The following is a 15,192-nucleotide window of genomic DNA, read 5'->3' as shown; positions in this document are numbered from 1 at the left end:
AGGCCCTGAGACACCCTGTCATCACTTCCATGCACCACACTTTTCTGCAAAGTAGCTACTTTTGTCCATTTCATAATTTAGAACTAACTCCCATGCTGGAAGTAAGGGCTATACTACATCCTTGAAGGTAATTGATAAATGTATTTGTTTAAATTCTTTTTCAGGAAGTTTTTAAAAGTGATGTGTACACCAATATTCCCTTAAATCAAGTAATTGGTAGATGCTATGTTATGCATGTAAAGGAATATTTTAAGATGAAACCTGAGGTAAATATTATTTTTATGAACAACATAATGATACATAATCTTCATATTTATACAAATATAATGCATAAGGCTAAAAAAAATATATGTTTGGTTCTCAGGCCCCATCTGCAATTTTTATTATGGTAAAATCAGGAAATTTTCATATCCAGACCGGAATCAACTTTTAATTACTTCAAGGAATCATCTCTTTGCTTGACAGAAAGGTAAAAAATATGATATGTATGAAGCTGTTATTTAACATTGATCATTAAAAACGAAAGTTTATCTCGTGGTGGAGAGATGGCCTTTATTTCTTGTCACATCTCATATTCCAGTAAAGTCTTAATGCCATTGAGTATTTTATTTAACTTCTCAACATCCTGTATGTTTACAGAATTGTTCAATTCGATGAAATTTCTCAATAATAAAAAAGAAATCTTGCATCTGATGAAAAAAAAAGCCTCCCTCCCACATCAATTTTTTTCAAAAGTGGCCTGAGAACCTAGGCATTTTTTTGTATGGCCAAATTGTAAGTATTCAATAGATTGTTTGCTTACATGCATGGGTCACCTTCAAACAAAGCTTGTAACTGTCATACATGCATTCCATTTGCAACAGAGCCTCTATATTGTGTGTTTTCTTTTGACAGGGATATTCAGACAAAGATGTTTATGTTTGTGAATCAAGATACTCATCAAGACTTAGAGGCTTCAAGAAGATAAAGGTAAGTAAACAATCACTGAATTTGTTTATAGGATGACGAAAATAAACCTCTTGTTACTTATTCCTTTTAGTTTTGGCATAACATACATGAAGTATTGGATAAAGCTTTCAATATAATATGTTTGTAAGTTTGTTTACTTCTGGTGCAATGTATTGACAAAAATCAAATTAATTAAACTTTTCAGTCATATATCAATTGACACATTTTACTGTCCATTACTTGAATCCCTTTAATATGATTTGATGAAATGAAATTCTGAACTTGGAAATTATGCAATTTTTTTTCACTCAAGGTTTTGACCATATCTCTGTCAGTTGTCATTATAATTAAACTGTATTCAGTTATGTGTATTATGAGGTAACCAATTTTGACCTTCTGTTATTTTAGATCTGGCCAGTACCTAGAAATGATCAGATTAGTTTAATCAACAGAGATATCCTCTTGGTACCTACCAGAGTGGCCTCAGTTTTTGTAGATAAGGAGAAAGATGAAACTGATGATGGGGATAATAGTATCCTTGATAAAGTCAGATTGGTAAGATAGACAAAGTCAGTTTGGTGAGATAGAACTGATTGTCGTATCAAATGCTTCAGTTATATAAACTGTTATGAAGAAGATCTCCTAAAAGCATTGTAGTTGTAATATAACACCCTGAATTGGTTTTCCTTCTATTGATTACATTTTAGTCCAATTAGATAAAAAAAAAATATTTGCAATCGTGACATTAACTAAGTTCAGCTCAAGAAACCTGTATGAAATTAGTTTTGACATCATGATTATTTTTAGCAAATCCATGAGTTGTTAAGGAAAAATATTAATTGGATGACAAAATGATTTTTTTTTTAATTTCTTCATCAACAGGATGTTCGTATAGAGAATGTGCAAGGGGAAGAAGGTTGTATTTACTATGAACAACTGACCTGTAAAGCTGGATCATATAAGATTGGTGATTGTGTATATGCTAGATCAGCTAAAGATAGACCTGTTATTGGTAGGATTGATAAAATATGGACAAACCCGGCGTGAGTATTATACTAATTCATTTATTTTAACTGAAAGGAATATTGCTATGTAATCAAATTAAGGAAAAGTTATTTCAGTTCAGTTTTTATTCTGAAATGTAGTATTATATATTGTATGTTAAGTAGCTCGATATAAATTACACAAAGAAGTATGATGTCAAACAACAGGAAAGCACAAAAACATTCACGTTATCATTTTGAATGTTTGTGTCGTACCATGAAACAAATTAGAAGTTCAATTGGATTCATAAGGTACCTGTAGTATACAAATGGTTTTCTCTTAATATACCAATTTGTTAGCTGTGGAATGATTCAGGTACGTTGAAATACCAAAACATGGCCTTAACATGAACATGTGAAACAGAAATGATCAACATATGCAATGTAGCGAACCAAATAAAAAAGATAACACATCAAAACTAAAGATAAGGAAAACAAGACGTCACACATAAACTAAAGCACATGCAATATGAACTCCCACAAAATCTGGGAGTGACATCAGGTGCTCTGGAAGGGTAAGCTTGTCCTACTCCACCAGCAGCACCTGCAATATGACAAGTGAGTATAATCGCACATCAATAATTCAGCTCCACAACCTTTTATTAAATTAACTTATGGTTTCAGTGGTGAACCTTGTATGTTATGTACATGTTTTGTGTTCCCTGTCGACATAGAACACTCACCAACCAGACTGTTCTATAAAAAGGAAGTATTCTTAACAACAGCTGAGGAGGCGATGTCAATGAATAACATAGAAGGAAAATGTTCTGTGCTACACATCAAAGATTATTATACAAGTAAGAGCACACAAATGGGATCCAAATGTTTTCTTTAGAATAAAGATTATTCTTTGTGTTTAAACCTGTCCATTGGTATGAAGAGAGTTGTTCTAATTTATCTAAGAAATTATCATGGAAGGCATATAATTTATACTTAGTCTTGGAAACAACCAGTCTCAATTTGAACAAAATACTAAATGCTCACATACCCTGCTCTTTGCAAAATGAGAAATAATAAAAGTTGTGAAATAGCTTTGTTAATGATACATTTGAATGATTAATAAACAAGTAAAATATAGCCATATTTTAAAAAAAGGTGAAGATGGAAGTAAATACAAATGAAAAAGAGACAAAAGGAAGAACGGGATGGCGAATTATGCAGAATGCCTTTTATACACACACCCCCCCCCCCCCACCCCCCCCCACAAAAAAAAAAAAAAAAAAAAAAAAAAACTTGCTTGTTTTGTTTTAATTTGATATAATATTATGTAAAATGTATTAAGTATTAGTAAAATTAATTTTTTGTCTATATAGGTCGTATTGGAGACATACCAGAGGATGATGTATATGTCTGTGAATCTAAATATGTAGAACCTGAACTCATCATCAAAAAGCTTGGCAAAGGATTAAAGGTATTGTACTTTTTGTGTCTGGCATAGAAAATTAAGTGCAATAGCCTATTTAAAAGAAAGGGATTTTAAAGGAAAACAAGATTTATTGCAACTCATTGGTATTGTTAACATTTTGAAGGTGACTATATTTGGTTTAGGAGTATGGTCAACATAATTTGTTTTTGTTTCAATTTTAACTAACTGCATATTTTATTTTGATGTTGTGTTCTTTCTTCTTCAGAAATATACTTTGTCACCACTGGTAACAGATGATGAACTATACTTTTTCAAGAAGCCTCTTACATTACAGAAGGTTTGTTTAGCTTTATATTACTACTTCTCTACTTTGGAATGGTATTTCAGAGATTGAAGATTTCTCAAGTTCATGTCCAGGACTTACAATTTCTGATTTCACACTTGCACTTTTTTCTGTGCAGAAAAACTCTTTTATAATTTCATCGATTGTGAACCTTTTCACTCTGATGTTATGACATCATATACATGTATAACTAGAAGAAATATAGGAAAAAATCTTTGAAATCGCAAGTTTAAAATAAAAAGTAGGAATATTTGCCCTGAACTAGAGAAGTAGTTACAGCCCTGGGCATTGGTCTTTTAGAGATATTTTCAACCCCTGTTATTTAAGCGCAGTGTTACAATGTCCTGTATGGATGTCTATTTGCACTGTGCATGTCTATTGTATTATTTCCTTGATGTAATTATTTAAAAGTTTTTTCATGATTTTTTTTTTTTAATTCAAATTGCAAAAATATTTGTTTTCCGTTTGGTAAATAGAATAAGGAAGTTTTTTGGTTTTGTAAAATAAATGTACTACTTACAATGTAAAACAACCTAAATTGAGATACAATATTCTTGAGTTGATCTTTATATTTTATTAACTGTGAAAATTGACTCCAAAATTATACTACTATAGAATTATACCTTCCCAAGTTGATGAAATTTTATATGTTTGCATGTATATTTCCAGAAAGACTTTAGTCAACTTTATGGGAAATCCTGTGCTAACTTTACAGTAGGGATCATAATGTTGCTTTTTTCATTGTTTGTGTACCAGAATTATTACTTGTTTAGTTCATTATGATTGATAAAAAAAGTTTTTGTTATTTAAGTGTCTTAAATGAATTTTGGGGGCATGCTTGTTTTTTAATATACCGTTTAGTGTATAGCCAGTAATTTTCACAGGGTGCTGATTTTGGCATAATTTAGCAGTCTGTCAAATAATGCTAAAATAAATTACACAAAATATTTACTCTGCAAAAATAAGAACCGCCAAAATTGTTCATATATCTTTTTACCTAAATATTGCCAGATTTTACACCCACCAAAATAAACTTCGATACAGTATTACTTCTAGACCTGTATAACATTTGCTTGGTAACAATAAAAAGGATGTAGTAAATTTCCATGAAAACTTACATTATTTTACATTTACCCATTTGGAAATGGACTACAAGTACTTTAAAACTTGTAGTTTACATACATCATGTATCTTTTATGAAATCTCTCCTTACTGAATTACTCAGTAATAATTCTACTTGTATGCTTTCTTCGCCAGTTCAAGCTTTTAATGTTTAGTTGTAGTAAATCTTTTATATATATCTATGTGTTCTTATAGTAAAAAGAGTTGCATTTTGTACTGAAATAATGTTACAATTTTGGAATTTTTTTTTTGCTGAATTGAAAATAGAATACAGTGTCTGAAGGAAAGCATGCTGCTTCATGACCGTAAAAATGGATTGCAAATGAATGTAGATTCATTGTTGTATACCAACAAACCTACAAGGAAATGAAAAATCTTTCTTTATAATGGGTATTTTAAAAGTATTGCCAGTAATATTTAAAAAAAAAAAACAACTAATGGGTGAATATATTTGAATAAAAAGCTCAATGTACAACGAACCTTGCTGGTAATTAGACATGTTAAGTCTTGAACATAACCCTGAAACCAGTATGTGTCCTGTCGTGTTGGAAGTACCAGTTAAAAAGAAATTAAACAAGAAATGATAGCAGTAAATAAACTTTACAAGAAATAAGTTAGAAGTGATAGCAAATTTTATAAGAGGTACATGATAGCTGGTAATTGAGTGCTAATGTTGATTGTAATCATACCCCTTCTTCAGGAGTGGGTAGTATATGGGTTCACATTTTCAACCTGTTGTTGAATTTCATGACAGTTATCTCAAATCACAATGGATTAATTTTATTTTTGCTGTTTGTGGCTTTATATGGATGGGGCATATGTTGTAAGCAATTTCGGTTGCAGTATGATATACTTTTTGTCCAACTTTATGTATCAGTAGAGGTATACAAATGTACCTGTTATGACAGTTTGTGCAACTTCATGAGTAGCATAGGCTTAAAAACACCAAAATATATTTCACAATTTTTGTCTTTTCTTTCCCAATCTAATGTGCATCATAAAAATAATGAAAAACAGTAGAATCCTTCCATATTCCCTCCATTTGAAACTGTATTGTTGATTTTAACTGCTGTATGGTTTGACAAGCCTTTAATTAGGTATTTATTTCTCTTTTTATTTCACAAGACTATTCTTTAGTCTGTCTCAACTTTAACCTGCTTGTATTATTTTCAGGAGCCTTCCCCATTATTGATGAAAGTTTCTGAGGACACTAATATGTCATTTGCTACTGAGAATGACTCCTTCATGGACGAGGATAGTAGATCTATGGATACAACTCTTAGCTCAACTTTTGAATCATTCACTCCACAGCCTGAAAAACAACAAATCTCGACTACAACTAAAAAGGTAGTATCAAAGGTGAAGTTTGCAAATTTTAGTGGACAGTATTTAGCACTTTTATTTCTGTGGGATTTGTCTCATTAAGAAAGTTGTTAATTTTACACTGTTTAGTAATGAATGATAGCTGTTTTGTGAACATTTCAGAATACGATTCAGGCAACTTTCTGGCTTGGTGAAGGTTTGGTTCTGACAGATTTCACTGTATATAACTAGCATAATGAGATGATGAATGCACAATTTCAGTATTAAGACTTTGGATACCAGTTTCTGAAATTACAATATGTAGCATTTTCTCTTGATATGTATTATTTTAGTTTTTTTCTCATCTATCTTACAAATAAGTATAGTATAAGATGTTCTTTTAGAAAATGCTACATTTATAAAGTTTTTAATATCACCCTTTTTATTTTTTAAGATAAACAAAGTTTTTCATGATTGCTCAAGATTTGAAGTAAAAACATTTGTTGATGTAAATAATCCTTACCTCTTTTATAGTGGAATGGCAGTTCTTTTTACCTTTTATTGATAGAGTTCAAGTTAGTTAAAACATAAAATTGATAATTTGAAGACATGGAGTATATGTATTAATAAGTTTTGCTGTTTTAGGCCAAACCAGGAATGAGACGACAGATAAGCGGTTATATTGTTTATTCAGGAGTTATACGTAAACAAATCCAACATGATAACCCTGATTGTTCTTTTGGGGACATTAGTCGTATTGTTGGAACTAAGGTAAAACATGGCATGTAGCCAAAGTGCCTTGTGAATCATCGTGCATGTTGCATGGAGAAGGTCTGAACGAGTGTACTGGAATGTTACAATCTGAATCAGTCATTTTCATAGAAGTAAAAGCATTTTCTGCAGTTGAATACTAGTCTGAACATTTAGCATTGAAATTTTAAGTTACACATTAGATTTTCCTCTTTAGAAAAAAAGGAAAGTCATATGAAATTATGAGAAGATGAGTATATTATTTACAAAAGTTCTTGACAGATTGTAACTCACAGTTACTTATACAGACTTTTGATATTTAACAATTTTATGTTGCATTTTTGTTTGATTTTGTACAAATTTTGTAGGGAAAGCCACGTGTACCAAGCGGCTACATATTATTCTCAAAGGACTTTCGCCGACAGACTCAACAGAAAAATCAATCTATTTCATTTGGTGATATGAGTCGTATGGTGGGAGAAAAGGTAATAGATTAGGAAAGTGAAAATCTCTGGTTGAAAAAAGATCTCAGAACTATTTTCTCATGTTCTTTGCCATCACTCATCATAAATTCATCTATATTCCAGTCATGCTGTTAGAATAAAATGTCTAAATTTCTTGGATGTTTTCTGTATTTCATGAATCATATCATAACTTTCACATCTTCATGTATGTTATGATGATGTATTGAAGAAATGTACTTAGCATTTCATGTATGGTTGGTAATGTCATCTGGTCAGCATTGGAACATTTGTCCTTTAATTCTGTGTTTAATGAAAAGTATGGACTCAGGATGCCATTTTGATATGATGTAAATTTTTACTGTCAGGCATTTGGAACTTGCTTTTATGACTTTTTTGTTAACTGTACAATTAAAGTCTTTGCTTTTTTGTGCTTTTTTTTGTATACCCTCCTATATGTCTGTTAGAATTTTTATTTAAATGGGATAATGGAACAGTATTTTCATATACTGAATAGTATGCATGTTTTCTTCTTCATAATTGCTTTGTATTATAAGTGCATAGTAAAATGTCCATAAGAATGCTGAACATTATCTATCTATCAAAGTAATATTTTTCATTAACTTAGATTTATTCTGTTGAGCTAGATGCTGAACAAGTGAAATGTTTGAAAAGATTTTTGAACTTATCTTTTTAATTTATTAGTAGTTGGCATTTTAGGGCAGGGAGTACACTATTTGACAATAAAATTAGAAGTATGCCTGGTTGTATGTTTGTACTGTCTGTGCTGTCATGTGGCTATGTGTAATGTTTAATCCCTAGATCTCTGTATAGTCTCCCTGCATTCTATTTTTTGTAATAACATAGAATAGAGAATATAGAAACATAGTCTGATTTTTGAATGACATGATATGAATGTGTCTCTTTTCGTAATAGAACAAGCTTTGTTCTTGCATGATTGGATAAGCTCAGTTTTTTTCTGAATTAAATAAATTTTTACCAGTAGCTATAGGATTATTGTACATATAAATCAAATATTTACTGTTTGAAATCATACACACAGGATCAAACATTAAAATTAGCAAACTCTATTGTTATTTTCATGTTTATTCAGAAAAAAAACAACCCTTTAGAGTAATTATAAAATGAAATTGAGATAAAGTTAAAAACGTTAGAATTAATACACAACACAGTAGTTAATGTATATCAAACTGTAGACTTTATAGAACAGTTTTTAATATCTCTTCTGTACTTCAGTGGAGAAACTTAAGTGTTGATGAGAAACAAATGTATGAAAATAGAGCAAAGAAAATAGCTGAGGAACAAGCAGCTAAACAACAGGAGGCAGAAAGAGCATTTAATGAGAGTTTATCACAACAGCAGCAGCAGCAACAACAACAACAAAGTCCATGGGGAGAACTTGGGAAGATGTCGCCTATTGTTTCAAGGCCAGCAACTCCAGCTCAAGGTAGATTAACACATGGTTTAGTTGTATGGTTTGCATAATGATACTCACACAGTTGTCAGTCATATATATGTTATATTTTTCCTTTAGGGTAGCACTTCAGGCAGTTCTTTTTTGTCTACATGTTTAAGCTTAAAAGTACAATAACTCCATAATAGTAAGATAGATTGAAGGGGGGTTTATTTAATGTAGAAGACACATTGAAGATAGATTGAAGGGGGGTTTATTTAGTGTGGAAGGTACATTGAAGATAGATTGAAAGGGGTTTATTTAGTGTAGAAGATAGATTAAAGGGAGGTTAATTTAGTGTAGTTCAGTGTCTTTAGATGTAAATGAAACCATAGTGGTCCTTTGTTTTAAATGAGTGAAGATTCAAAAATACCATAAAAATACAGTAATGGACCTCCTTCTCTGATAGAAACATAGAAACACAACTGTTTAAGATACAAAACTTGCATTAAATTTTTGAAGTATGCCCAAAGGTAGTTATTTAATACAATTTGTATGTAAAAGGCTGGTTTTAAGGTTTTTTTATGGTTTACACAACCGGATGGGATGCCCTTTAGATTTGTATTTTTTATCTCTGCAATACCTCAGGTGGTTTGCATTTCAGCTTTTTTTCTTTTGCTCTGAAATTAACAGAAATATGCACATTCATTTTTTTTAATGATTTGATCAATTTACATAGTATTTAAAACTTACGAAGGAATTTTTTCATTTAAATTTTTGCATGGTGGAAGATTAAATGTTGTGGTAATACTTTGCATGATTCTGTATGCTTTGTGGCGAGTTTTATTTGTGCTTGCATGTGTTTTATTTGTTGTTTTCCCCATTGTAAAGGTTATACCAATGGATATCTTCCTATGACACCAATGCAGCGTGGATCTACACCTCAAAGATTTATGTCTCCATACCAGCATCCTGGAATTAGGGGGCCAGGAGGATATAGTCCCTCTCCTCAGTTTCCTCCCCACCCTCAGCATGCACCTCCTCATTCTGTGCCAGGTAATGTGTGTACAAGTACATGTATTCTTCATTATGTGGTAGGTAATATGTGAACTAATATTTGACAATTTTTCAGCTGTGTAGAACGTTGAATATTTATATAAGCCTCTATATCTGCATGATAAAACAGTCATGGAATTAGCTAGTTGACATCTACAATGGAATTTTAAAGATTGCTGTAAAAAAACTGGCTCTGTATTTGACACAGTTATTGTCCTTTTTATATACCCTTAAAGAAAGTTTTGGGTATAAGGTAATTAGATTATTTGTTTGTCAGTAAATGTATCTTGCAAGTACCAGTCCATATAGAATTCAGACACTGTCTATTGGAAGGTAATTCATGGTGTAGAAAAACTCACAGAACAAATAATGTATTTTTGGTCTACATATGCTTTTTTTATTTTTACGTGACAATAGTTCTTTCTGTGTTTAGATCTGTACTTTTGAGAAAACTACACTTTAATCTCCCACTAAAATCAACCAAATCAGTCAAAACAAGAACGGCAACTCCTGCAAAGTGTCAATTTCTTACACAATCTATATGATGTTTATCTCATAAGTGCAACAACCAAATGAAAAATTAAGACTGGTTATGTGATCAGTATTGTTTCTGAACAAGAAACAAAAGTGAGTTCGGAGGGTTTTTTATGTGTATGAATCACTTCCTGTCTGATTTTTATAAAGACTGATACAAAAGTGCAACTCATTCAAATTAATTTTGGTGAAGTTCTTTTTTATGAAGGTAAGGCATGATATGTAAATGTGCATTAAATGTGATTATTATTGCCAAATTCTTGGAAAGAGTAAAAATTCATCTTTTTCATGAGGTTAATATGTTGTGTGTAGCTCCTCCTAAACTATTCTGTGAAATTGATGAAACTCTTTAGAAAGCTTTCTCATTACATATTGATGTCATGTGTGGAGATGCATGCAAAATGAGATGATTGAATTTAATGGTTTTATAAAATGTTTTCTGATATAAAATTTGTACATACAACTTCTTAATGAATAGACCTTGATTAAACTGTGTATTAAAGTAAGAAATCAGACGCAGATATTCACAACTGTCAAAGGCTTGAGTAAAGAGAAGAAGTGACAAAGGATTTAGTTGTCTCCATACCAGAATCCTTGAATTACAGGGTCAAGAGTATATAGTCCCCTCTTGTCAATATTTTACAGTATTCTGCCCAAAGTAACTGTCAAAATGCCATTTTGTATATTTCAGTTATCTCAGATGTCCATGTTATAATAAAGCGATATTTCACGTCCAAGAAGGGTGTATAAAAACATTAAAATGCAAAAAATTATTGCGTACCAAACAATGACTTCAATGAATATTTGATCTTGAGAATTAAGGGCAGCTTAATGTAAAGTATGACTATATAAAATCAACAAAATTTTCTCTTCATAGAGATAATATTTTGCTTACAGAGCATTAAAGTTGTTAAAATTTAAACTTCTGTCGAAAATATTGCTTTTGGTCCATTTATTTACAATCTAATTGTTTTTTTGTTTTTTTTAATTTTTTTATGAGAAATATTTCAAGCTACCCTAAGACGGTTTGTAATATGATCCTAACTATAACAATAATTTGCTAGTTTTAAGTGAAACTATGCATTGATTTTTTTCAACTAGAATCCGATTTGATTACCAACTTTTGTAGAAATTTATAGCATTTCCTGCTAAATTATCACCACAAATAAGAATTTATTTATACTCACCATTCAAGTTGCTTTCCATGTACATGTTAAGACACTTAAGGGCCCTTCACTTATTTTTTTCTAAGTGATAGTGTTTTTCAAAACCATCTGCATGAATAACTTATGGAAGGGGATATTTCTATAATTGCATGATGGATTTCAGGTTGGAAGATGTTTTTTCAACAACTCAGGTTCAAAGCTGTTGCATATCATATTTGATTTGAAATGGGAATAATTTGGTTTAGAACACAATTGTAAGAGATGCTTAATGTTTCTTGTAATGGACCAATTCATGTAACAAAAATTTGCATGTTAAAATTTAATTCAACTGACTTTCTGAGTAGCATGTTTGTTGTGATGAAATGAGTTAATGTTGGCTATGAGTACTACACTGTCACTAAACATATTAAATAATTGACTTTTCTTACATGTTCTCCTTTGATATGCTGGTATTGATCTGTGTTGATCAAAACTCATCTTAAAACATTACTGTGTAGCTTTCTGACAATGTGGTAAATTTTTATACAATGCCTTAAATAAGATTTGATGGCAGGAATTTTTACAATTTCTTCAATTATGCAAGCTCTCATGGCTGTTTCTTTATGTATTGGAAACCCTATTGAAAAAAAAATATTTAGCAGATTTAATATTTTATACAGCAGTTGATTAGAGCTTTGCTTTTCTTGAAACAAGTTATAGTACTGGATAAAGACAACTGCTAGTAATGGTTATATCTAGTAAATGATTGTTGACGAGAAATATTAATTGAACTTTGCAGTGAGTATGCCATTGCCTCCTCCTAGACCACCATCTCCTGTGTTTGTCAGTGTACCACCTAAAACACAGAGACTTCTTCACTCAGAGGCTTATTTAAGGTAAGGTAACATTTAAATTCTTTGGAAAAAATTACATAGCTTTACTATTGATACATTAATATTTACTTCAGTTCAAGTTGAAAGGGTCATATTTTGAAAAATAAAACCTGAAAATTTGGTATGGGATGGTTGACCTATAGGTGCAATTATCTGAAATACATTTTTTTAAAATTATTTTAGGTCCACATTTCTTGTAAACGCAAGTCCTCCTAAACTGCTCAAGGGATTTTGATGAAATTTAATAAGAAGTTTGGGTGTCTTATGAAGATGGGCTTGAAGGAATATAATTACATTCAGAGGACTTCTAGGGGAGATAATCCAAATTAAGGGTTTACATGTTTAAACCTCAGGTCTCACTAACCACTTCCAACGTTTTCATTACATCTTAAAAAAGTAATTTTCAAAGTTTCACTGTGAATTCCTAGGACAAATGACATCTTAAAGTTGCATACTGTTGCAAAGATTGGAAAATAAAGCTTCCAAAATCATTATGCTAATGGTACGATGATTGTAGAAATTCTTCACAAAATTTACTTGAATAAGTAATACTGAAAATCCTCATTTTTACCTGTTCTGCTAACTGACAGCATGGAGGCAAATTACTCACACATGTAAACAATATTCATACACTTTTGTAGTTAATTACATATATGTGTTTTTGGTACTACATGGGAGGGTGGCCATTTGACCTGGAAGTGGTTAGTGAGACCTCATATGCTCAATCTTTCCTAAACCTCTCGAGGGATTTTGATGAAATTTTATAGGAAGGTTGTGTATCATATGTAGATGTTCATAAAGGAATATAATGACTGTCCAAGGACTCCAAAGGGATAAAATCCAAATTAAGGGTTTTACATGTTAAAACCTTGTAAGCACAAGTCCTCCTAAACAAATTAAGGGGATTGTAATAAAATTTTGTAGGAAGGTTGGGTATCATATGTATATGCGCATGAAGGAATAAAATTACTGTCGCAGGACACCAATGAAATTTTACAGGATGGTTGGGTATCATATGTATATGCGCATGAAAGAATATAATTGCTGTCAAAGGTCACCAAAGGGAAATAATCCAAATTAAATGTTCTCCTCCTATACCACCAAAAGCATTTTGATGAAATGTTGTAAGAAGGTTGGGTACTACATGTAGATGTGCATAAAAGAATATAATTGCTGTTGGATGACACTAAAAGGAGATAATCCAATAAGTGTTTTTCATACAAGTTCATTTGAAGTGGTGGGTATTCTCTTTGTGAGCTTGCTCACAGTATTTCTTGTTTAATCTAGGCATGGTTTTTTGTTTTGAGATTTAATCAACTAACTAGTAAAAATTTAGGAGACTTCTGTAAATAAATCTTTCTTAAAAACTTTGATTAACTGTAGGTATATTGAGAAACTACATGGTGACAAGCAGTCAGTTGGAGACTGGGAGAAAAGTTTGACAGCTACACCAGAAAATACGAAAACAGACCAGAACAGATTACCAGCTAACTGGCTAGCCCAAGGAGCAGGTTACCATGGCAATGTGACCAATGCATTATGGGCATTACGAGACTTGATGTTGAAGGACACTTTAAATTTAACAAGAGTTGTTCCATTTGATGCTCTTTGTGAGTATACCCTGAATAGTAGAGAATATATTGATTTTTCAAAAATCATTTGTTTTGTACTGCATTCCTAGTGTAACCTTTCAAAACTAAATACTTTTATTTTATCAACAGAAAACATGGTATTTGCTAAAATTAGCTCTGCTTTGAAACAGATAATGATACCATTTACAATCCAAATGATGTGTGTTATAGTTAAATATTAAATAGTATCCGATCACTCCTAATACCAATCTATAGCCTATCAATTCTTCTTATAATATATTTGGTATTCTTATTTTTTTTTTATTCATTATCTATCAGTAATATCCAACATTCATTGTTTTGTTGTTAAGTGGAATATTCTGCACTCCAATGATTGTTTTTTTTTTTAAATATATTTTCAGAATACTCAAAATTTACGGAAGACATTGAAAATTGAGAAGGCAGCAAGTACAGTTCTACAAAAGTAATGAAGTGTTATTAACTGAATAATTCATGAATGAAATGTTGTGTTCATTTTTGTATGTGTATATTTTCATAAGATTTATCCAAATGTTGTTTCAATCTTTGTTACTTGTTATTGAGAGTATGGATTTTGAAAACTTGGGACCTAGAGGCAAAATAGTAAATTCAAAAGTGTAGCCATTCTTTGTTATAAAGACTAATTGCATTTGCTAGTATTATATTATTGTGTTCAGTCATTGTACCTTACATTAAAAACATACATTTTTTTTTGAATCTCAAAATGCAGATGCAGAATTTCCAGTTGTAAATTTTATATTTAAGTAAAGATCAAATTACTGGGTATAAGAAATAACACAGTCATGTGAGAAGTTAGATGAAATGCATACTGGATCACATGTCTATTTGAACTTGTAAGATTAAGACATGTTAGGATTAATTGATGTTTCATTGTTGTTGGTGCTAGTCATCACATCATCCTATTATTTTCTGTTGAACAGATGTTTATAATCTGATATTAAATTTTACCAACAGACTTCAGTTCTATGTTGTTCCTTCTAATGCAGAGATGATTTTACGATGACAACTAAGAAAGCAGAAATGGACAAAATTGAAGTAAATATGCAGTATAAAAAGATTCGTAACGGTAAAATCCAGATTTGAATAAGCGAGAAAAAAAATCATGTCTGCTAATTACAGGGGGTTTTACTTCAGAATGAACCCTCATGTCTTAACAGCAGTGTAGGCTTGACACTTGCCTAGTA

At 31.2% G+C, this 15,192-nt stretch overlaps 1 protein-coding gene across 11 annotated transcripts in view; it reads left to right on the top strand.

The window, feature by feature from the left end:
• Positions 1 to 14,968, top strand: part of LOC148627779 (protein polybromo-1-like) — a 37,132-nt gene extending 22,164 nt beyond the window's left edge. For 5 of the 11 annotated variants that reach the window (XM_088578677.1, XM_088578669.1, XM_088578660.1 and 2 more), the window contains 15 exons: positions 165 to 266; positions 895 to 969; positions 1,357 to 1,503; positions 1,831 to 1,991; positions 2,616 to 2,788; positions 3,305 to 3,402; positions 3,623 to 3,694; positions 4,370 to 4,414; positions 5,996 to 6,181; positions 6,770 to 6,895; positions 8,593 to 8,803; positions 9,641 to 9,805; positions 12,284 to 12,380; positions 13,761 to 13,987; positions 14,371 to 14,968. In XM_088578677.1, coding sequence (XP_088434803.1) covers positions 165 to 266; positions 895 to 969; positions 1,357 to 1,503; positions 1,831 to 1,991; positions 2,616 to 2,788; positions 3,305 to 3,402; positions 3,623 to 3,694; positions 4,370 to 4,414; positions 5,996 to 6,181; positions 6,770 to 6,895; positions 8,593 to 8,803; positions 9,641 to 9,805; positions 12,284 to 12,380; positions 13,761 to 13,987; positions 14,371 to 14,372 — 1,887 coding nt within the window. In that variant the 3' untranslated portion in view covers positions 14,373 to 14,968. Of the gene's footprint in view, positions 1 to 164; positions 267 to 894; positions 970 to 1,356; positions 1,504 to 1,830; positions 1,992 to 2,615; positions 2,789 to 3,304; positions 3,403 to 3,622; positions 3,695 to 4,369; positions 4,415 to 5,995; positions 6,182 to 6,769; positions 6,896 to 7,242; positions 7,360 to 8,592; positions 8,804 to 9,640; positions 9,806 to 12,283; positions 12,381 to 13,760; positions 13,988 to 14,370 lie in introns of all 11 variants that reach the window. The other 6 variants (XM_088578633.1, XM_088578627.1, XM_088578623.1 and 3 more) reach the window with 6 other exon arrangements.
• Positions 14,969 to 15,192: the final 224 nt, after the last annotated feature.

The sequence above is a fragment of the Perna viridis genome, chromosome 1 (assembly GCF_037379345.1).
Source record: "Perna viridis isolate PV_CMFRI_1.1 ecotype Kerala chromosome 1, ASM3737934v1, whole genome shotgun sequence".
NCBI classification, from domain to species: domain Eukaryota; kingdom Metazoa; phylum Mollusca; class Bivalvia; order Mytilida; family Mytilidae; genus Perna; species Perna viridis.
This window is presented reverse-complemented; position numbering and strand designations above follow the sequence as displayed.